Here is a 24917-nt window from a genome sequence, read left to right as displayed (position 1 = left end):
AGTATTAATAAAATAAAGAAAAGAAACAGGAATTATGAGAAAAAGATGGATGTACTCAAGTGCACAATATCACAGATTATGTTTAATCATTCACTGAATTTATAAAATTTATATCAAAATTAATGAATTTTCATTTAAGTTGTCATTAAAATTCTGACCCACCCTTTCCTTTGATAGTTTATTAATACAACATCGCTACTACACTGTTTAATAGACTGAATGAAATGATTTCTTAAATGTTATTATGCAATAGTGTGTACAAGATGTTTATACTACCACCCAGTTACAAGGGCACAGGTTTTTGATTTTTCTATTTGTTTCAAAACTTAAATTCTTTACATTTAATTCTATATTTTTCATAGTATCTATATGGTAATTTAGCAGATGGCAGTTAATGTTATGATTGTTGCCTACACATCTGTTTTAAAATAGTGTTCCACAAATAAATGAATTTGTACTACTCTCTTATATTGTTGCCCAATGAAGTATCTGGTAAGAGGGCTGAAAGCTCACAAATAGAATTTTAATGCAGAGAAAGAACTGCAGATACAAACTGTTGCAGAAACAGAAGCTGATTTTGCTATTACAAAACAAATGTCTGAACTGGTGAAACAGCCCAACACTCTGACAGATTTTAGTACATAAAATTTTAGCATGAAAGATTTCAAAGTGAATAAACACTGAAACACACATTGTGATTTTAGATTTTCCACATCTATTTGAAGAATACCTTTAGTCACTAACACTGAGTGAATATGAGGTGAGATAGGCAGTATCATACACACAAAAACCTCTGCCTGAGAATTTGGGGAATGACACTTGGTTTTGAAGGAAATTAAATGGCTTATCTCCATTTTACAAAAATTCAGTCTTCCGTACTTCAAAATAACACGCACTATATCAGAAATAAGATTGACAGCTAGTGTGATACAGATCTAGTATTACTGGTGTCACACAAATTCATGTGTAGTGGAGGCTGTATAAGTAGCTTTAATTGTGTGATACTTGATTCAAGTGGCACAAAAAGCAAGGGCCCACGAAATTGTTTTTCACAGTGTTAAGGATACTGCAACAATCAATGGAGATATGTTTGATGAATGCAAACAAATGATAACAGAACATGAAACACTATCTTAATGTATAGGGCAAATGAAATGACATTTTTGTGAATGAATCAGACAACATTAAAATTGGTTTCAGTCATTTGTTTTTGTGGTTTTCAACATTTATGGGTATATATATAGTGTATATCATTACACTAAATTATATAAATAAAAAATTCCAAGGATGAACAAAACTGTCATCTCTTATAAACAATTATTTCATTTATTTACGCAATTAATCTAATAACAAACTTTGTAACCTGAAATGAAACAAAATAATTTAGCTTACTGAAAAAAAGAAAAATTACCTGGTGTGGGTGTAGCCATAACCATGGCTTTTGCACCTGTAGGTGTCACTCCACTTGGAGTCATGGCACTGGGAGTCATACTGCTGGGGGTCAATCCTCCAGGAGTTAGCATGGAAGGTGTCTGAGGAGTTTGATTACCCATGTTTGAAACTGGAGTTTCATCCCATCGAGACCTTCTTTTGCTTGCACTTGGTGTAGGAGTTTCTTGAATCAAGTCTACTCCAGTACGATCTGTACGTGGAGTTTCTGCCCATCCACTTCCGTGGCCAGGGGTTTCTAGGACAGTTGAAACAAATGTATAATTTACAAATTAATATTTGTATTAAAATACTGCAAAAATACAGAATCAATGACTTAGTAATATTGTACAATGAACTGTAAAAAAAAACAAAGGAAGTGTTTGTTGTACACAAGATACTGTTTTTTCAGAGTTTATACCTTTTATATGCTGAAATGGCAAAGTATTTTTAACCTGTAATTTTAATTTGACAAGATTTTTTAAATTTCATACATCAAGCTAGAAGTGTGTTCAAAAAACATTTTCATAAATATCTAATGAAAATATGAAAGGTGTCACAATTATATCCAATTAAACAAAATACCACACCTCTGTCTGTTTTGGGCGTTTCATCCCATCGGTTTCGACGAGCACTAGGCGTGGCTTTGTGGCCAGGTGTATCATGACCTGGTGTGGCTGCTCCAGGAGTGGCATGGGCTGGTGTAGGCTCCCACATTCGTGTGCTAGCCCCAGGAGTAGCACCTGGTGTTTCTGAGCCTTTAGGAATCCGGCCTGGTGTTTCATCCCATCGACTCTGAGATGGAGTATGCGACTAAAATGTGTAATTAAAAACAAAATGAAGTTTTCATACGAATAACAGCTTTGTAACACTTATTATGTAAATTAAGCAAATTAACACTCTCGCTATACGCTCGGTTCAACTGATCATATGTGTAACCCAAAACTTTTAAATATTTCCATACTGCAACTTCTAATATGATTTGCAACTGTTCTCAAACTTTTGCAAGCTTACAAAGAGCATTAAATCTTTTGGAAAAAAAAATCACAATAACAACAAAAAAACAAGCAACCATAATTTTTAACACCTTTGCCCTTGGAGGTTAAAGTGCACAGGGCACGATGTTTGGAGTTTTTTTCTTTTTTTAAATATTAAATAACATGTTTACTACTTTACATCAATGAGACTAGCATCAAAATGTAGTTTATTATTTACATTTTAAAATTATACGTTTTAATTTCTTAACTTAAAATGAAATGTAAAGAAAAATAAACTCTGATTTTGTGTCACATAACATGTTCAATTGTCTTATTGCTTAATTTCTATTTCATTACACCCAACATACAGTATGTACAAGTATCCAATGGATTAGAAACTTGAATTTGAGATACAGACAAGCCAAACATAAAATAAGAACCTCCCACTTCTATGATTTGCTGAGATAACAATATATCAGGTCATCCTGTAAGTAATGTCTGAAAATTTAATATAGAAAGTGCATCATCATTATTTGTCTTTGTAGAAGGCTTCAATGACCAAAATATGTAGGGCATGTAGAAAAATGTTCAAACAAATAAAAGAAAATAACTCATCTCCACTTTTCCAGATTGTTAATGGAATAAACCCTTATGAAGATGGATGTGTTTGAGGAGCACGAGGCACATAATGCTTTATGAGTTTTAAAAAGGCAATAGTGCAGCAAAAACTACATAAAAAATTCGAGGTGTTTATGGTGCAGAGTCTCAATGTAAAAAAATGTTGAAGGTGGTTTCAGAAGTTTAGATCAGATAAGTGCAGCTTAAGTGATGCTGCCACGTTCAGGTTGTCCTATTGAGTTTAATGACGACTTGCTGCTGGCTGCACTTGATGAAGATTGTGCTGCAACAGTTGAATAACTAGAACAAAAGCTTAATTCAACCTATTCAGCAGTTCACTGTCATCTGCAACATCTTGAAAAAGTGTCAAAACTGGAAAAATGGGTCCCCCATGATTTGACAGAAGCAAAACTTAGAGCAATAGTGGACATTTGAACTTCTCTGCACTCTTGTGAATGTAACTCACCTTTTTCGGACAGGTTAGTGACTGGAGATGAAAAACTGATATCTTATGAAAATGTTAAGTGCTACAGACAATGGCTCAGTGCAGGTAAACTGGCTAAACCACAGCCCAAAATGGACATCCACACTAAGAAAGTCTTGTTAAGCATTTGGTGGATGTTGTTGGTGTGATCCACTTTGAGTTGCTGTCACTCAATGTAATGATTACAGACTTCTGTTGTCAACAATAAGAGCACTTAAATGTTACACTGAAAGAAAAGAGGCCTGCTTTGATCAATTGTAAAGGTGGTAACAACAGGATAATGCACAACCCCAGACAGCAAGGATTATATCTGCAAAGATTGAAGAGCTAGACTGGGAAAAACTTGCACATCGTCCTTGTTCTCCAGACCTTGCTCCATCTGATTATTATCTATTCCAAAGTTTGCAGAACTATCTTGATGGAAAAGAGCTTGGAACACATGAAGATGTCACAACTACCCTATCTACATTCTTTTCCTCCAAACCCCAAGCATTTTATAAAAGTGGTATTCAGAAGCTTGTGAATTATTGGCAGGAAGTAATTCATAATAATGGAACATACATTATTGATTAAATAACATTACATAGCATTTGAAATCCTCTTTTTTTCTGAACCTAAAATTGAACATTACTTAAGGGATGTCCTTATATTTAGCAAATCTACTCGTGTGGCTCTATTTTTAAATACATTTCTCATTTACTTTATGTTTTAAGAAATATAACTAAAATTTAAATATTTATAAGTAAACAGCAACATGTACATGTATATTTATACACATATGTAATGTACGGTTGTCAAAATAGTATACTTTTGTAGGTCAATACATAGTTATGCCTACAGCACCTGTGTTATTCTAATTATCCAAACTGAAGTAAATTTAAAACTGCATTCAAATCTTAACTGTAAAGCAAGAGGGTATTGAATTTTATAAGTGCCCAATTAACGTTATACACTTATGCTGCAAAATTCGACAAACATCAAACAGATGAGCAGTAGTAGAATTGTAATAAAAAAAATGAAAGCATAAAGTTCCTTGCCCCTAAAATTTATAATTCTAATAATAGGCTGCCAGTAAAAGTAGGAAAAAAGAAAACAATAAAATGAATCAGTAGTTTTATTTTGAATATATTTTTCAGACCCATGGAAAAGAAACTAAAAATCTTAATTCTCAAGGAAAAGTTTTACACCATTAAAATGGTCTGCGAGAAAAAAGAGCATTCAAGAAGTCATTGCTCACTTCAAACATCGAAAAACACAGATTTACTTCATTATTGAGGAAAAGGATAAAATAATGGAAAAATATTTAATGAGCAACAAAACAGATTTCGTCAAAAGAAAAGAAAAAATATTAAGTACAATGAGTTAATTGCATCATGTTTGAGTGGTTTTCAGTAGCAAGAGCACAGAACTTCCCTATATCTGGTCTAATTCTGCAAGAAAAAGCAAAGGAAACAGCAGAGATCCTTCATTTAGATGGCTTCTCTGCATCAATGGGTGGTTGAAAAGTTTTAGAAGACACGGAATTACATTTAAAGTTTCCTGTGGGGAAACAATTGTCGACAAAAATGCAGTAGAAAATTTGCATGAAAAATTAAAAAATTCATCATTACAACCCAAAGGATATTTCAAATGCAGACGAAACAGCTTTGTTTTTCAGAGCTCTTCCCAATAAAACATTGCAGCTTAAAGGATAAAAGTGTTCCAGGGGTTGCTATTTAAAAGAACAACTGACTGTACTTTTGGTTGCATTTATTGATGGAAAACAAGAAAAACCATGGGTAATAGGTAAAAGTGAAAGTCTGCACTGTTTCAAATATTTAAGGAAGAATCAACTTCCTGTGGAATGGAAAGCAAATAATAAAGTGTGGATGACAAGTGCTACATTTGAGGAATTTTTGAACAAACTAAACAAAAGATGGAATTAGAAAATAAGAATATTCTACTTTTGCTGGATAACATAACTTGTCACCCAAAAGTTCAACTTTAAATGTTTGTTTAGTTTTTCTACCTCCATGTAAAACATCAATTCTAGAGCCACTAGATAATGAAATTATACAATGTATAAAATTGAAATACAGAAAATTGATGTGTTAAATGCAACTATTTTTAAGTCCTTCAATCAAATGTATGATAAAGTGCTTTCGAAACTGGAGTTATTCTTGATAATGATGGAGATTGTGCAGAAGTTGTTTGTTATGACGATTCTAGTAAAATCCAAACTCTGAGAATAGTGATGCAGATGATTCTGTAACGCTGAAAGTTTTGTGAATGTTGACAAGAATGCTTTAACAGAAACTGATGAAATTGACTTAAAATCCATAATAGAATAGCAAAACTAAGTGTGAGAGATTCAGAAAATGAACAAAATAGAAGAGATAGTGAAAAAAATAGAAATTCTTACTTCATCACAAGTGTTCACTTATATTAATGCTATCAAATTGTATGCAAAAATGAAGGGAGAAAACGAACTTCATGAAAAGGCAATAGAATTGGCATTCTCTTTCAACTGCATAAAAAAGCCCATTAGAAAAATGAAACAGTTGAAACACTTTATTCAAATAAATTTAAGATTTTGTGTACGTGTGTATTTTGATTGTCTATTTTTTGTTATTCTAATAAATACAGCATAAACAGTATAATAACTTTATTTGCAAACACCTTACTTCCCTTGAATCAAGCAGTATAATGTTCTGCTAAAAAATTATATATAATTAAGGAAATGTATGTTCACTATGTTTAAACCAGAAATTTTACTCAGTCCTGTGTGATTTTGCATTAGGATTTACTGTAGTATGTAAACTGTAACGAGTACCAATGGTTATGAGTTTGGTCGATGGGTCTAGGCAGTGTCGGTAAAGTTAACCTCATAACCTCTAGTGGTGCACATAACAGTAGATACAAGTATCTAGATACAGAAATTTTATCAATGAGTCGTCATAAAGTTTATTAGTTATGTTTGTAACTTATCAATTTTACTAATTCTGTCTTTTTAAGCACTTCACACTTCACAATGGTTTTCTAAATTCACAGGTTTGATCAACTGAATAGCAGTTAGCAAGAAATAAACGAATAATAATAAAAAAATATTTGTCTATTTTATTACTGTTAATTTGCAGTGTTACTTTGCATGCAATGATAAAAGAAATGAAGACCATGTGTATGACTAAAATACTCATCGTCCTTTAATGAATAATTAAATTTAAGTCAAATACTTTATTCAGAATTCTGAATTTTTCTGTACAAAAGACCTATAATATTCACTAAAAGCTTACCAAATTTTGTAAAGACATGAAATGTATCAATATCAAACAATGTACTGATAGAATCATATCATGGCTTCATAATAAAAAATTTTATTTTATTGGTGTACCCCCACACCTTTAATAACTACCGTAAAAAATAAACTTAAATTACCTTTTTATCTTTCTAGAATAATTAGAAATTCTAACAGAAAACTATATTTATTTTAAATAGCTTTAAGACTCTTTTATTGCCTTTGAACAGTCTCAGTAGTAATCCCAACACAAGTTTTAAATCACTTGGAGAAAGGGGCAGCTAACTTTATCCTGTAGAATTACGTAATGAAAATGCATGGACTACTTATGAGCATATCTCACAAAAAAATGCTATTTTTTTTCCCTAAATTCACCTAAAAGTTTCTAACTTTTATATTTTAATTACTTTCATAACAGTTAATGAAGAATACAAATGAAAAACACTAAATACAGTACTTACCTGGGTCTTTTTTTGCTGGTGACTGTTGATGGCATTTAAACCTAATTTTATGCTAATGGTACTACTGCACTATTAATACAGAATAACAACGAGAAAAAGTGGACAATGTCTATAAATGAGAATTTATATGGCTTTTAAATTAAGTGGGAAGAACTGTTAAAAATTTGGATATGTTCATTATATTCCTGTAGGAATAATGTTTGAAATGGAAGTGAAATACAGAATTCCTCGTACAGTGGTATATAATACATTATTTTATAGATTAAAACTCTGGCTTTTTATTGGTTATAAATAGTTTTGCAAAAGAGAGTGTGACAAGACTTGTCTGATTTTCTAGGTTACGACTTTGTAACCATATAAGTCATAAGACTATAAAAATTGTTTTACCTGAGTAATAACACATTACAATAAGTAATTTATGTTAAATTACTCAGAGGGATGGTAAATAAATTAAATAAGAAAGGATACCTACAGACTAAATGCTCCAATTACCACACCACTGATAATTTTGTTTTGTAATGTTGCATTTTAAAATTAAGAACTTAAAACTTATATTACTGGCTATGTTTTGATGCCAAAATTATTCATATACAAGATAATTAAGCACTTTACTTTTTGAGTGTAACTCAGTAAAACCTTGCAATAACTACAGAAAAGGATGCCAGATGGACAAATTTAAAGTATTATGGTAAAACATAATTTTTCAATAGTTAGTCATTTATGACATATTTTGATTAAATAAAAAATCATTAGTAAAAAACTTAAAAATGCAGTTACATTTTTTTCCACTGTGTGAATGATACTCAGTGTTTACTCCCTAGTGAATTATATTTGAGTAATACTTTTAAGCCTTTCAAATTAAGCAATTAAAAAAAACAAACCTAAATCATAGAATTTGTTTTTCTTAATCTAAGGCTCTCAATTATGATCACACTTTGTTTTAGAAGATTCCCTTTAGACTAATAGAAACAATTTCAAATAAACCACATTTAATCCTTTGCCTAGGGCAACAGATAAAATATTGTATGAATGTTTTAATTTTAAGATAGGTAATTAATTTTGCATTTCTAGTTTCAATTTTTTTTTGTCTAAAAATAATTTATAACCTTATGATTTTTATATAATCAAGCCCTCAAGGAAGTTTTACAATTAAACAATTATTTTTGTATTACACTCATATCAATTAGAAATCTACTTAGGTTAGTTGACTTTACTGGATGTTTTACTCCAAGATCACATACTTTTCTTCAACATGGAAACATAGTCGTAAAAAGGTTGTACAACTCTAGATTTGAGTGTTTGGTGAATAAATGGCAGAGAGCTTTTGATTATAATAAGTATATAGAAAGTAAAGCAAACATGTTACCAAAACTTGAATTAGAAGTACAGTACTGTGCAAAAGTATTAGGGCAAGAGAATATTTTGCAATTCTTTCCATTTTATGGGGCTACTTCTTCCAAGCCATTACAGTATGTAAATTCCAGCACCATGAGAATGCTTTCCTAATCCCTGCTGACAATTGGATGAACCATAGTGAAAATACTTACCATTCTTTAGAACTTCCATATACTTGTACCAAAGGCATGTCATGAGAGCTATGCTTCAATGAACATACTAACCAAATTTAGAGTCTGGAATAACTGTCATGGTATTTCCTACAGTGGTTTAACAATATAGAAAGAAACTAGCAAGGAGCTAATATATAGTACTAGTATATGCTAGAAGAAAATTTACCAGCACTCCACAAACAAAACTTTATAAAACATATATTCTTGTTCTGTTGTCAACCCATGGCCCAAAAGGAATAGAGAATTGTCAGTAGAGCAAAGTCTGCATAAAATCTTTATGATGTTGGTTAGACTCTGACAAGTTGCTGCAGATATGAAATGCTCTCCAAACACTGTCAAGTACATCCCAGATCATAAGACAGACAGGTAAAATTTGAAAATAGAAAAGGAAAAGGTAGAATATCTAAATTCAATGCTACTGATGTTAAGTATCTTCATTTATGTAGCCTTTAAAACAGAAGGAAGACTACTACTGATTTCATGCATGAGATAAACAACAATTTATCAAATAATAGAAAAGTGTCCAGATCTATAGTGTCAAGAAGCCTCAATAAGAATAGAATACTGGTTGTGTAGCAGACAAGAAACCTTTACTTCAATCTCCAAATACTGTCAAGAGACTGAAACTTGCAAAGAAATACAAAAATTGGACTGCTGATGATTATAAAACGATGTTAAGAATGGACGAGTACAATCTGAAATATCCGATTCAAAGTGTAGGATGTACACTCATACAATTTGTACATAAATTGCACAGCTAAGAAAGAAACTGCTGAAGTCATTCAAATGATGTAGTGGCCTCAAGAGAGACTTAATCTCAACCTTACTGAACAGATATGGGATCTAATAGATAAAAAACTTTAGATTTTTAAAGCTACTTCAAAAGAAACTTAATGGGAGTGTGTTAAAGACATCTGGAGTAAAATCCCAAAAAACACTTTGATTAGAGATGTTGCAACAATGCCTATAGTTATTAATAAAAAAGAGGGATAAACAAAACTGTTTGCTGAACTCAAGCACTTACATAGAATTTTTGTTGTACAAAATATGAAGCTTAATAAAATTTTGATGTTTCACCTGTGATTTACCATCCATTTTTCTTTGAAAGTAGCCCATAATCTAATTTTTAACTTTGTCCTAACAGTTTTGCACAGTACTGTATATTACGTATAACCAATATAAGGCCAATCTATTCATCTATTAAATGATTTATTATATTATATTGTTTTCTGAGCAGAGAACTGTAAACTTCTCAGTTAGTACAAGCATCATTCCCAGGGAAATAAAACAACTGACTTGGATAAAGTTGTAACTATTTTTGTTGCATATTTAGAAAGGCAAGAAAATTGTGATAAAGGAAATTGTCTGCTTCTTTTATGTTCTTGGTGCATTACTAAATAAAAGTAATTTAGTGCATACAACCATCAGTATAAAAACAGTATGATTAAGTTTCATCGACAATCAAAAAAGATCCTAGTACTTTATTTCTTGTTTTTCATATTTATTCTTTATTTACTATTATGAAAGTAACTAAAGTGTAAAAAGAGCAGATAAAATAAATAAATAACATAATAAAAATGTTTCACAAGACACACACCTAAATATCAAGGGTAATGTAATTCAACAGTGCAATTTCCCTTGTAATTTACAACTTATGATGGCATGAATAATAGACATGGTTCAAAGGGCAATAAAACAAAAAAATTTAAGAACAAACATATGTATACTATTACAAGTTTAAATTTGCCTATGATAAACAAATTAGGTTTAATGTTATAATATGAAGTCATAATGGAAAGAAAAAACTGTAGTATGGATTTATTTTGATTTTTTGTAGTTACAAGATCAGTCAATTTGACAAACCTCATACAAAGTCAGTGTAGAGAAAATAACAGATCAAATATAGTTTTACAAAAACAAACATTTGAAATATATCTAGGTTTTAAGTATTAAGAAAATGAAATCTGATTTTTGTGGTAAAGAAAAGTATTTTTAATCTTAACATGTAAATCAATTTGTATGTAAACTAGTAAAAAACCATATTTCACAATAAAATTATTTTTGTATGTGAAAGACTTGTAATTGTTTACTGAAAGTGCCAAATTTTATGAAAATATACATACTATACTAAAACTTAATATACAAACTATAAAAATTTTAAATGAGAACAGAGGTCATTTGGTCAGTCAAATTGACCATGTTGAAAAATGTGGTGCATAATTTAATAGTTGCTTTCATTTTTTTAAAAATAAATTAACTAACTTCTTACTTCATAAATCAAACTGTTCATATGAAGTATTGACTTAGCATGATCATTCAAGTATTTTTCTTAACACTCCTACGAAAAGACGTTTCTAGTCCTGATTTCTCCAAGCCCGTTCCCCTGGCTGTGGTTTCGCTAGATAGTGGATAGGGACAGTGGGAATCTCGTTAATCCATTCATTAATGGATTTAAATGGCAATTTCATTTAAATACAAAATTATTAGCCTAATATTAATAACCTTTCAAGTTGCTCTGGGGCCTATTAGGCCCCACTTTTCGTAGGAGTGTTAAATTCTTTGCTGCTGTGACGAGTATTGTGTAATCTACATTTTAATACCAATGAGTCATCATGGCACAGAAAATGATTTAGATTACAGAAAAAGTCTGCAAACTCCTATTTCTGAAACAGATACCACTGATTAATCAAATCACTTCCAGCAAAAAAAATAAAATGGATATGCTGATAAAACTAAGTTAGAAGCAGAAATAAAATTTTTGGTTTAAAAACAGTTAAACTTTTGATTCATTAATTAACAATGCATGTAAGGGGATTGTAAAGATTACTATTTATGAAACAGTACTACATTTGCTAAGTAGCTAAAGTATAAATATTCAAATTTCTCAACTGATACAACACTGACACAAGTCTTAAGTTGTTTTGAAACGAGATAAAAAGTGGATCTATAATTTCAGTTACTCCAGAGAAAAGGCAATGCTTTCATTTCTAAGAACTTTAATATTTGGTTATTACTGAATTATAAATTCTTATTGAAATACTCAGTTCAAACTGAAAGTACGTCAACATGAAATTATAACCAATGTTTTCAACATTAACAAAACATTTATAATGCAGTTTGCAAGTGATGTATTATTTGCAAGAATAATTACAAACAATCAAGGCTATTGTCATCCAAGAAGTCTTAAACACTTGAGTTAAGAGATTCTCACCTCAGCCATATCCCAACTTGAAGCTTTCTTTTTAGCAGGAGTTGAAGGAGTTTCATCACCAGCTTGTTGATCCCAACGTCTTCGTTTAGCTACAGTAGCAAAAAATTACCATTACAACAATGTTACTATACAACTTATTACATTTCTTTCAAAAAAACCCAATAAAATCAGATAATGTGACAAGAAAATATACTTGAACTATTACATTTTTTGATGACAGTCCACATAAATTACTTAACACAAATATGAATACTCATGTTATAAGAACGAAAAGTTACTTAAAAATATATTAATTACCTACAAGAAACAGAGTTGTAACAGGACTGTAGTTCCCAAAATGAAAAACTGACTTTTAAAGAGCACAAAACTGGTCAAAAGATAAGAGAAAAATTAATACAAATCAACATGGCAACAGAAATTTGAAGAGCTTAGATTCTTAGAATCACCGAGAAACAGGATTCTGATATGCTCTGCCCACATTTAAATGTGAAGTTCTTAACACTTTCACTACTAGCATGGTCCATTTTTGACAGATATCCTTATCCCTAACTGACTTTTAGTTTTCATGTTGATTTTGTAGAATTTCAGTACACACAACAAGTCTTTTCTAGAAACAAAATTAGGATTTCCAATGAAGCATTTTTACTAAAAATTTCTTCATGACAATATGGAGTTAAAGTATTGACTGTCCTGAGTTCAAAGTGATTTTATATTAACATTAAAAATACTTTTTTACATCTTAAAATTGTGAAGTTTCATTTGTGTAATCTCTAAAACATGCTAAATAAATTTCAAATATTTTATTTTCATATATTTGTTCTCTTGCAACTAATTCCATACAGGTTCAGTCAAGTTGATCAACCTCATTGCCCCCAAGAAAAACCAAAAAATTACCCTTTTTCTTCTCTCTAGAATCACTTCAATTTGTAATAGGAAATTACATTTGTTTATCATAAATAGTGTGAAGCTCATAACAGTATACATGTTTATACTAAAATTTTACTATTTTGTTGCCCTATGAACACCAATTAATAATCCCACCACATAAGTAAATCACTTGGCAATTGTTTTGTTCACATTACCCTGTCAAATCACAGTGCAAGTGCAACTTGAGAGAGCATCTTGTAAAAAAACTGATATTATTATTACTTTTCATTATCATATCTAATCTAACAAGAAGACTTTAGTGTTTACATTTTACAATACATATGAAAAACAAAAAATATAGTACTTATCTGGATATTTTTTGCTGTTGATAAAACTTAACTTTACTATTTTGTACTACTAATACTACTTTCTTTTATTTAATTCAATAATGGAACTATATAAATTTAATTACTAACAAATAAACAGACTATCTTATAACTACAATTATTCTGATTTTCTAACCATGCAATGAGTCATTACAAATTCATCTAAGCTCTTTAGTGTGTTTTTTCCATGGGAATACAGTTTGATAGACTAAAAAAGACTGTCTTTCTATTGGTTATAAATAATAATACTAAATGTCTGCAGCGATGCCAACTATTTCAAATGACTGAGCATAATGATTGTAGACAGAGCCCTTTATCATTTGTGGCTACTAGGCCTAACCAATGTCTCTAAGCTGTTTATTATTATAACTATTATTATTTATTACTGCTATAGATTGCTCATTTATGACTATGTTTTGTGTATTTAATAAATAAATTTAAAAAATTCTTTTGAAATTATGTCTTATTTTGTTCAGAGTAACAAACATACTGGTAAAACAACATTGAACATGCACAAACAGTAAGCAGAAAAAGCCTTTGTGTAAGAACTAGTTTATATCATGTTTATGACACTTATTGTAATAGTTTTGCAGCTGTTGCAGCCTTTGCTTTCATGAGAATGTCTCTGGATGGTTGGGAGTTATAATAACATTGTCCATTTGACTGCATACACATCTTGTACACATTTCGTATGTCTGGAACAATAATTTATCCTGCCATGTACCACAGAAAAATCGATGTGACAATCTGTACAAAACGCATGACTATCACTGGCTTTTGATGCAATGACCGGATATTTTGCACTATACTCTTTCTTAAATTTTTGATTCACAGTTTTAGTCCTTTTAGATTTGCCAGAAACAAGACAATCTGGTGAACGAGTCCTCTTTTTTTCCATCTTGTGAACAATCACATTGATGTTTCTATGCCACTAAGAAAACGAGAAATACCCATCTATACGAGTGCTGATTATGTGACAAGCACTGATGACGTAACTATGGATTCCCCCACGTACCCAGTATGAAGAAGCACCGCATTCAAGTTATTGATAGACGTCGGAGATACAAATATTTTTTATTATTTCAAGCCCAAGCATGATTATCTCAAGTAGCCATTTGGACTATGTCTTTTATTTATTATCAAAACTTATTTCTATCTCACTGGAAATTTTCTTTTCACCCCTTTCAAGCCCTGGGGGAACAATTTATCTCTTTATTGTATAGGCCTATATAATATATAATTTGGGAGTTGCAACAAGTCGTAACATTTGTCTGTATGAGCATATAGTCGTAATGTATACACCAAAATCGTAATGGTTGGCATCTCTGCAGATAACATTAAAACAAATCCTCAATCTAAAGAACTTAAATTTCATATAAAATTATACATATATTCATTGACCTTCTGGCAGTGCACTTGCGTGTGTTTTCGTATAACAATGTCACATCAGGCTATCTGCTAAGCCCACCGAGGGAAATCGAATCCCCTAATTTTAGTATTGTAGCCGGCAGTGTGTGGTAAACACTATAAAAGTTGCAACGACATGGCACATGTACTTATGTTACTATATCCAAAAAGTAACAAGAAGACAGAGAAAACACAAACGTTACAGTGCAGAAACTGATGGTTATTTTGCAACTACAAGGTCAATCACATCAATATATCCTTATGGAAAGAGTTATTTTTTTAATCAAAATAATTCTTAAGTAATATAAAAAGATAGTTTTAATCATAAAAGTTTAAGATTCAAATAAGCACTTTTATACCTGGTTTTACAACAGTTGCATCACCATTTGCCACTGGTTTTAACTCTCCAGTTTTAGCTTTTTCAACTAATTTTTTTCTCAGTTCCATCTGTAATGGAAAAAACAAGCTTAGTATAATAAAAATCCTTACTTAGCAGTTTAAGGGTAATATTACTTGCCAAAATAAATACGCTAAGATGTTACGTAATTCTAAAGTTTTTTTTAATTTCTTGAAATAAAATTTACAATATGCTGTTCACCCCCATTAAATCTTTCAGTATGGACTCAGTCTCTGGGACCAACTTTGTTTGTTTGTTTTTGAATTTCGCACAAAGCTACCCAAGGGCTATCTGTGCTAGTCGTTCCTAACTTAGGAAGACTAGAGGGAAGGCAGCTAGTCATCACCACCCACCGCCAACTCTTGGGCTACTCTTTTACCAACGAATAGCAGGATTGACTATCACATTATAACGCCTCCACGGCTGAAAGGGTGAGCATGTTTGGCGCAACAGGGATGCAAACCTGCGACCTTCAGATTACGAGTCGCACTCCTTAACACGCTTGGCCATGCTGGGCCCAGGGATCAACCTTGTAACCATTTTGTACTTGTATAGTTTTTATGCTATTAATTTTAAATTAGTAAGCATATGTTCAAGAAATTTGGTAGATTATCAGAATATTACACTGTTTTCATACTCAAAATATCATTTATGAATGTATTATTTTATTTATTATACTGACCTTCAAGCCATGTCTGTCTAACAATACAGAAGTTAAAATGACAAGACATGTGCATTCATGTTAGCATATCCACTAATATAAAACTAACCTTTAGTCTTTACAAAGTGAGCAATAAAACAAAACTATTTCTTCTAATTAGGACATTTGCCTACGGTTTCTGCTTGTCAAGCTTGCTAAACCACGAGAAATTTCACATGGAGAACGTGAAACAAAATATTTTTAAAAGATTTTGTGTGTATATAATTAAATAGCCACAAAATCATAAATTACTTAACTGATACCACAGAACGCTATTTTATACTTTTGAGTCTAAAAACAACAAACTCATCTTACCAGCACAAAGACTTGTCTCAAAAAAAAAAAGAAAGAAAAAAGAGAAGCACAATTATAAATGAAAACAGCTTGGAAAATCACTTGGGGGATACTAAGATTTTGGCTGGTTATTCACGCCTTATGCAGATATATAATGGATCACATCCAAAAATGTTTTGATTCTGTACATTAGTGATATCTCATTATACAGGAAATATAGGCAGTTTTTGTTTTATGTTCTAGCTTTTAATACTGGTTATTTGAGCTGCTAATTCATACAAAACTACATATTATGATATCACAAACATCTACCATAAACCAGTGTTGCATTAAATATACTTGGGCTATTCTTTTACTAACAAATAGTGGGACTGACCATAACATTATAATGCCCCAGCAGCTGAAAGGACAAGCGTGTCTGGTGCGATAGGGATTCAAACCCTCCACCCTGAGTTACGAGTCGAGTGCCTTAACTACCTGGCCATGCTGAGCCTTGATCATTAGAGTTTTGAATAAAAAGACACATGTTTACATTATTTGTATTTCATCAAAGTGTCATATCATTAGTAGGGGTGAATATTTTTGCAAGGCACACTGTGTATGTGAGAAGGAAAAGACCTAAGATTACAAATTTAACAAGAGGAATATTTAAAAAAAATGTATTTTATTCTATTTCCTATATTTAATTATTTCTTTGTACATTAAAGTCAAAATCTGGTTAGTGATATGCTAGAGAAAATTAAAAAATATAAAACTTTACCTTAAGAAACGGGCTCTAGAGATTATGCAAATATATTACGAAAACTGTATGATGAAGAAAAGTTGTTTTATATATAAAATGAAAATCACCTTGCACTCAATTTGTTAATAGTTTGAAAGCATGTAACTACAATAAAAGATGACATGTTTAGTAAACACAATTATAACATCACTTTGTATAAAAGATACTTGTGATCTTTAACAAAATTTTATGTTTTTGAGAAGATACATTAAGAAATCTTGGAGTTACTGCATGTAATAATGTAACAGTGAAATTTACAGCCTGATTTTATACATCACAATACTTGTTATGAAGTACTACAATACAAAGAATGGAGTTGAAAAATGAAACATCATATGCACAAGTATCTAGAACAGTTAAGCCAACCAAATATTGCTAACAAATACACACCAACATAATGTACGGTATTTGGCTAACAACAACATAGGGACAATATTTAATATACAGTCTAGCTATCACATACTTCAGCACCACCAAACACTCCAGGTGACAGTCTTGGAGGCAAAGTATTTATTTTAAGATTATTGATTTGAGAAAGATCAAGAAAAGTGAATATGTTTTTCAACTATAATTACAGAGACCAATACTTATTATACCACAACAACAAAAAGTTTAAAATTTATCAAATTACTTACAATTAATAGTAATGCTCATAAGCTTTACACAATTTTGTGTGGTAAAGCATAACTAGCTTTATTTACAATAAAACAAATTATTTAAATTTATCTATATAATTGTCCAAAAATATCTTTACTTGGTCTTTATTCAGAGCTTGTTCTTTCATGATAACCTGGAATGTCCTAGACTTGGCATCTGGAGTCTTACCCCCTGAAATGATAGATCAAAAGAAAAAAAAAAAAAGTACTTGGATTAGATAGGTGACAAAAAAAATTTGTTTTTCGTACTGTTATACAATTTTAAAACACACACCAAGCTTTTGTTTAACTGAAACAATGAAGTGAACTTTCCTAAAACCACTTTATTTGTAATTTCAGTGAAAGTAATTTGATTAATTATTAAAAGCTGCATTTTTGCCATAATTTCTGCCTAATCAAAGCATCCAATATTCACCCAATTTACAAAGTTACAAAAGCATGCTGTGTGAATTTTTAAAATGGTAATACTTGTCAGTATTTTACAGGTTATCCAGTGGGAGGGGCCTCTCCATTTTGTAAAGACTTTGTACGAGATAGTTTTATTACTGTTTACATAAAGTATGTTTATTTGGTGTGATAGGACTATGTTGTCCAAACAAGTTCATGAATTATTTGTGTATTATTGTCTCTACATGTACACTTTTGTAAATAAAAATAACAGGTTATAACCTGACAGAACCTTAGTTAAAATTTTTAAAACAGAAAATCAAACCTTCATGATTTTAACCCATATTAACTCTGGATGTAGTGTTTTGGAGAAACCCCTGCCAAGGGATCTATCCACTACAAATACGTACGTGTTTCAGCTCACGATGTCCATTGCAGCCCATCAGCATTCTGTCTCACTGCTGTTCCTAAAAATAGCCTCTTATCATTAGTAGTTTGTGTTTGTTTCTTAGTGCTACACAGCCACACAAACCCATACACTCATAATGAAAGCAAAACCAGAAACAATCTTAATGTTGTATCTATATTGTTTTCATCTACTCTGGCTTATCAGTTTCTTCTTCCTACAATTCAAATGATACTGAAATGACTTTACTGGCTGCTTTTTAAAAAACTATTTTAGCTGGAACTTAAGCCAATTGAAAATATAAAAAAAAGAAAAAAAAGGGGGGAGGTGAAAAAATAGTACCTTATATTTAAGATATTTGTCCTTTATACATTACACTTTCCTTCTTTACATCAGAATACAGGGAACATTCAAAATGTTTCTGGCAATGTACCTTAAACATTAGTATGTTAAGTTAAAACAAAATTTAAGTAGTTACAACATTTCCCTTAAAAATTATTCATGTCATACTTACACACATTTCTTATTCTGAAATAAGTTTTCATAGCAAATTTAACTTTGAATTAATATTCTATCAAATAAGAGTTTTACACTGAACTTAACTTTCATATTAACAATCACATCAGTATAAATTTTGTAAATAACATGAATTTTGTTATTAAAGTAAGCCTATCTATAACAAAAGAAACCTAGCCAAATTTATATCTTGCTTTATTCATTAATGTCAGGCCAAGAAGATAAAGAAGAAACTGTCATTTAGCTATAGTCTACATTCAGCTCTTATGGATCAGGACGACAAAGACACTTGCCGCTGGTGTGGGATACTCTACAAATGGTGCTTCCAAGCTTGAGGAAAGAAATTGAACGACAAGCATTAGTGAAGAACTAACCAACCAGGACTTCTGTCAATAAGAGAATCCATTACCTACAGAACTTATGTTTTGCAGTTGGCATTCTAGCCACTACACACACTATGATATCTGTATTGGAGGTTGTCGTTTTATTGTTTGTTTGTTTGCCGTCCATGTGTTGAATATATGTAAAAAACACTTTTGTCCTGAAAGTTATAGCTGTATAACTTTATAAAATATTCAAAGTTATAATAAAATATTAATATTTACAAACATTTTTTCAATTAAATTCACATTACACATTTAAAAAAAAACTTAAAACAATTTCAAATATTCTTGGTCTTACATGTTTTAAAATAGTTTTCAATAAATAAATGTTAAGTCTATTACTTGTGTCGCTGAGGTCTTTTATATTTTCCCCCTGTAATGTCAAGTTTCAAATTTAGGCATTACTTCAGACAACTGTACAGATTCCACAAAAATATTTTCACTTTACATGTTTAACTATTAAGATCTTTACAAGCAAAAGCTGTGTAACTAGAAACATTGAATTTTTCCACAAAATACATTTGTATAACTTTGGCTACTGTTTTAAATTTTTTCTCTAAAAATATAGCATGTTTTTAAATACAATAAAATTAAAAACTATTTGTACCAACAACTTTAAACAAAGCTAGAAGATAATAAATCATTTTAGAAATTTTTCTTATTAAAACAATTAAATTGGGTATAAAGTTTTGTAATTCAATCAAACCATGTCCTCATTCCTTGCTTCATTATTTTGTTTAGTTCAATGCTAAACAAAAATTAATGATACTACAGAGTGCCTTTGAGAAAACATCTCACTTCACCCAAATAATTAAGTAATCCTTTTTTATGTGAAGTTGATACCAAAGATAAAATAACCAAATTTATGTTTTTGATAGCTTCTTATATACTGAAGCTAGACTTAGACATGTATACAAAATGGAAAATAAGGTATCAAGAGGTGATCACGTTTGAAGCTGTAACTTCACAGTAACTTAATGGACCATCAAATATTCATAGTGTAGGTTGCTTCTAATTGCTTTGTGTAAAACAAATACACATGTTTTTGTATGTCTAATATTAAAACACATCAGTTACTTTCCAGTAACTGCCTTTATACACTTCACAAAAATTGAGTATTTACCAAAATAATTAGAAATGCAATTGATCTAAATGTTTAAGTACACCAACATGGCCAAAAATGCAAATCATGTATTTAAAAAGGCTCTAGTAACATAAAAAATAATTTAGTGCTGAAAACAGACCAAATTAAAAACATCATTAGCTAAAAAAGTAGCAACAGAAAGCCAATTTTTAATGTAACTTATACTTTTGTATGGAGTATTAACAGCCATTCAACCTGCTTTTTCGTGTTATTTCACTAACAACTAATCCATCCACATCTTTAAGATTTTATAAAATGTGAATGGTTATTTTACTGTGATATAATATTTTTTGAAAATGATTTTAGATATCCATGTATTAATAATAATAATTCAATCTTTTCTTTAAAGATTGTTTGGTTACTTAATTATATCTTTTTAGCTTTAACTCAGAAGTCTGTGCTACAATAAATTTTAATTTGTACCTAGTACTCCCTTAAATTCTTCAATTATATCAGTTAAAATAATGAAAATTATACATCCTGAATGAATTATAGCTGTAGTTCTTTTATTATATATGACTGATAAAAGTTTAGTAATTACACCATGTTAAAACACCTAAAAAGCTCAACATTACAGAACCAATGCCCATACAAAAAAAGAAAAAAAAACTAAATTGAATTCTCAATACAGCTTCAATCACTTGAGAGAAAAATAAAGGTTAAAGAAAACATTAAAATTGTACTCTTCATATTATTACTGGCAAATGGAACATAACTGCTAAGTACTACAACATTTGCTATTGATGTTTTTTATGCTCATTTTCTTACATTTCATTCAAGTTAGAAGTAAATGTGCAAAAACAATTCTGAAATAAAATTTAAATTGGTAGTAACAGAAGCATAACTATCTTGAACAATATTTCAATTTAGTCTATACAAATTACATATCCTACAATCCCAGTCAGACATACATTCTATTCTTGCTTTGTCACTCCCAAACACACATAAGCCAGCAACTGTGTTATTTACTTATGGCTCATGCAAATATACTTGACATAAGCTACTGATCTTTTGAAATCTGTTTAACACCTTTCTTTTTTAAACACAGTTACTAGCTCTGAAACAAAAAAGTGGCCTACATGCTTAAGTGTGTGTGCAAGTAAAAAAAAATAATCTTAAATTGCATATTTGCCAATAATGATACCCTACCATCTGCAAAAGGATCCAATCTCTCTGGAGATATCATCATTTTACGTCTTTGAGCCCGGTATTCATCTTCTCTATCAGCAATCCGGGGAATTCGCCTATCTGCAAATGGATCATAATCCTGGAACCCACCCCCCCAAAAAAAATCACCATTATAAAAATATGTGGCATGAAACAATGACCACTACCTAACTTTATGAAAACACAGTAAAACTATTTATATTAAAAGTATATAGCTCTAACCCTTTCTTGCAGCTAAAATGATAAATCCTTGCAGTATCTTTACAAAAGTATGTAAAAAGCCAATGGTCTTAAAATTCTGTTCTAATACTACAAGATGATGAAAATGGTAATTTATTTCCCTTGGACAGGATAACAGTCATTTGCAGGTTAAAGCCAAAGCTAACAGCTTGGTATTTATCACACAACTGGGGAGACCTGAACAAGTGGGGTAATGTCTTGCTCAAAGACAAAAAGCATGATATGGGTCAATCTTGAACTTGCAACCATTCTATTACCAGTCAAAAGTGCAAAGACAATGAGCCACTCTATCCCCTTTTATACAGAACACTTAGAAAATTTATTTCTTCAAAAGAATAATTACAAAATTACTCAATGCATCAAATTTTTTTTGTAAATATTGTATATTTGGTTTGTTTAATTACCTACTGCTATTTACTGGTGCACCAACATTATGGGTCACTAGTTAGTTCACTTTAATCACCAATCACAGACCATTCATGACCATTTTTGGTCAAAGAAGGTAATTCAGTCAGATGCAGCAGCTAGATTGCAATGTTGGACCCTACTTTTGTCTCCCCATATGTACAACATTGAGGAAAAGTTGTCTTACAAGTGATGCTGATAAAACTTTCAAAATTACCATTAAATGTTACACTCACGAAAAATGCGGATTCAAAGTATACTTTGCTGTAGCCAAATGAAACAAACAAGTTTAATGTACTCAAGTCTAAAAAGAAGACTACATGATAAACTTGCTTTCAAAGATTGTACTTGCACCAATCTACTTTAGTCATGATCTATTTTCTAAACTTGTTAAACATTTACACAAAAAACAAATACAGTAAATAAAAGGTAATTTTAAATTTGTTGTTGGTTACCAATGAAATTTTAGCCTACTTTTTTAAATACTAAATAAATTTTTATTTACTTAAATAATACACCTAAAAACACAATAACAATATGCACAAAGTAGGCAATGTCCTACAACTAGTTTTCTAATACTCTGACATAAAAGCCTTAAAATAACTCCCAAAACTTCTTGAACACTGATAGAAACTTTCAAACTGTAGAAGACGTAGACAATACTCTGTATTATAAACAATTTAATAAATTATACAGATTAAAACAGTGTCTCTGTTTGTTATAAATAATTTGATTGTCTGCTTTATGTTGGAGATCTTGTTTTTGATCTGGTATAAGGCAACCATCACAGCTGTTTTGGTCAATACCAAAACTATATTTAAGTGCTACCACAATATCTTTGCACTTCATAAAAGAATTTGCCTCAACAAAGGGCTGTCACTCTGATTGCATTCAAAGTGCCTGCTCAGTCAAACATCTCAGAACAATTCACAAGCATATAATTGAGGAAATTATTAACAGTAATTCGTGATGGTATAATGAAGAGTAACAAAATTCTGGTCACAAATCAGATTGGTATATAGCTAACTGTTGAGGATCTATTGGGCTCTGATCTGAAAAACACATGTAGAGATAGGTAAAGATGAAGGATCATATAAAGAACCTATCAGTTACACAAGAAATAGTGTTGTTAATTATAATCAGTTTTTTTGCTGATGATGTGCCTGGTCACAACTGAGTAACCATTTTGTAATTTGAAATCTGTAAATTGTAATAGTCATATCTCATCATATGCTACATCCTGTCCAAGTTTCATCAAAAGAAAAAAAATCTTTGACTTATGTTCAGTTCCTACTACAGATATACCTCCAGTTGAAGAATTCCACTGTTAAATGTAAAGCGATATTGGTTTGTCTAAATTTACAGCTAACAATTTCAGATATAAATGGAACTATCAAATTGAGGTTTTATTTTTCTTCTCAATTTTGATTTTCAGCAGTTGATTTGTTCTTCTTTAGTGTTCTTTTACAACATTCTTGGAGATATTGATGTTAAGCAGTTTGTATTTTGTTAAGATACATGAAAAGTATCAGATAAGTATAAACTGAAAATCAGACTTCACATTTCAAAATCCCACTACCTTCTTCAAGTGGTATCTAGTTACTCCTGCCAACAATATTCTAGGATGCAACCAGCATATTTCATAAATATAACATGCTTTCAATAAGATGAATGGTATTAACAATAACATTGAATAAAAACTCTTTTGTATATCCAAACAATTTTCTGTTGTTTCCCATACTATAATCTTACTCGTCTTACAAAAATACAGTGGCTGAATGTTATTAGTCTATAATGCCATTCCCAGTTATAACAGCCCTTAGGTGTAGTTTCCATTATGAGACTGAATTTCTTCTTGCATGCTTTTCAAAATCAATCTAGTGTATGTTTCCCAGTAGTTACTTCAACAACCCATTTATGGAAAAGTACCCTTTTTTATACATCTGTAACATGAGAATAACCAATCAAGAGCTCAGACTGTTCCCCTAGTGATTTTCTAAGCCATTTTCAAGTATTACAATGGCACTTCTTTCTTTCTATACAATTCTTCAAGTTTGTGAGTCTTTAGTCTGCTTGAAATTTTATTTTTAGAACAAAATACAGCTTAATTGTTATAGATATGTATAATAACTGAAATGTGACTACTTTACGAAATATTAGTCCACTAAAACACAGCCAATACAGGTCAGGATTATAGAAATCGATACAGTGACATGAATGCAGATTCATTCGTTTTCCAGTGGAAATTACTTATAAGGGATATTTTGCATCAGAAATGGCTGTTGCATACCCTTCCAAAAAGCAATCAATTTTGGTGATACATTATTTATGAAATATCAAACAATGTCAAATTTTTTTTTCCCATACATTCTTTACAACAATTGAGAGCAAGAAAACAATGAATGGATAAGTATTTTATATTGTTTTTAATGTTTATTCTTTAGGTATAAAAGTACCTAAAATATAAAAATAGGGATTTTTTGTTAGTTAAGACTATGTTAACTAAAATAAATAATAAAAATATTATATAAGGCATGCAAATGTTTGTTTTTGAATTTCCTGCAAAGCTACATGAGGACTGTCTGCACTAGCCATCCCTAATTTAGCAGTGTAAGACTAGAGGGAAGGCAGCTAGTCATTACCACTCTCTGCCAACTCTTGGGCTACTATTTTACCAACAAATAGTAGGATTGACCGTCACAGTTTAATGCCCCCACGACTGAAAGGGCAAGCATGTTTGGTGCGAGTGGATTCAAACCA

At 30.8% G+C, this 24917-nt stretch overlaps 1 protein-coding gene across 2 annotated transcripts in view; it reads right to left on the bottom strand.

Annotated features, from left to right (window-relative positions):
• Sf3b1 (splicing factor 3b subunit 1) overlaps nucleotides 1-24917 on the bottom strand; it is an 83124-nt gene that overhangs the window by 44037 nt on the left and 14170 nt on the right. Inside the window, exons 4-9 of one of the 2 annotated variants that reach the window (XM_076505845.1) lie at nucleotides 21495-21612; nucleotides 17608-17681; nucleotides 15041-15128; nucleotides 12022-12110; nucleotides 2019-2241; nucleotides 1412-1687 (exon numbers count right to left, since the gene is read on the bottom strand). In XM_076505845.1, coding sequence (XP_076361960.1) covers nucleotides 1412-1687; nucleotides 2019-2241; nucleotides 12022-12110; nucleotides 15041-15128; nucleotides 17608-17681; nucleotides 21495-21612 — 868 coding nt within the window. Of the gene's footprint in view, nucleotides 1-1411; nucleotides 1688-2018; nucleotides 2242-12021; nucleotides 12111-15040; nucleotides 15129-17607; nucleotides 17682-18306; nucleotides 21364-21494; nucleotides 21613-24917 lie in introns of those variants that run through there. The other variant, XM_076505846.1, reaches the window with a different exon arrangement.

The sequence above is a fragment of the Tachypleus tridentatus genome, chromosome 6 (assembly GCF_004210375.1).
Source record: "Tachypleus tridentatus isolate NWPU-2018 chromosome 6, ASM421037v1, whole genome shotgun sequence".
Classification (NCBI taxonomy): Eukaryota; Metazoa; Arthropoda; class Merostomata; order Xiphosura; family Limulidae; genus Tachypleus; species Tachypleus tridentatus.
Note: the sequence above shows the minus strand (reverse complement) of the source record. Positions and strands in the feature narration are given on the sequence as shown.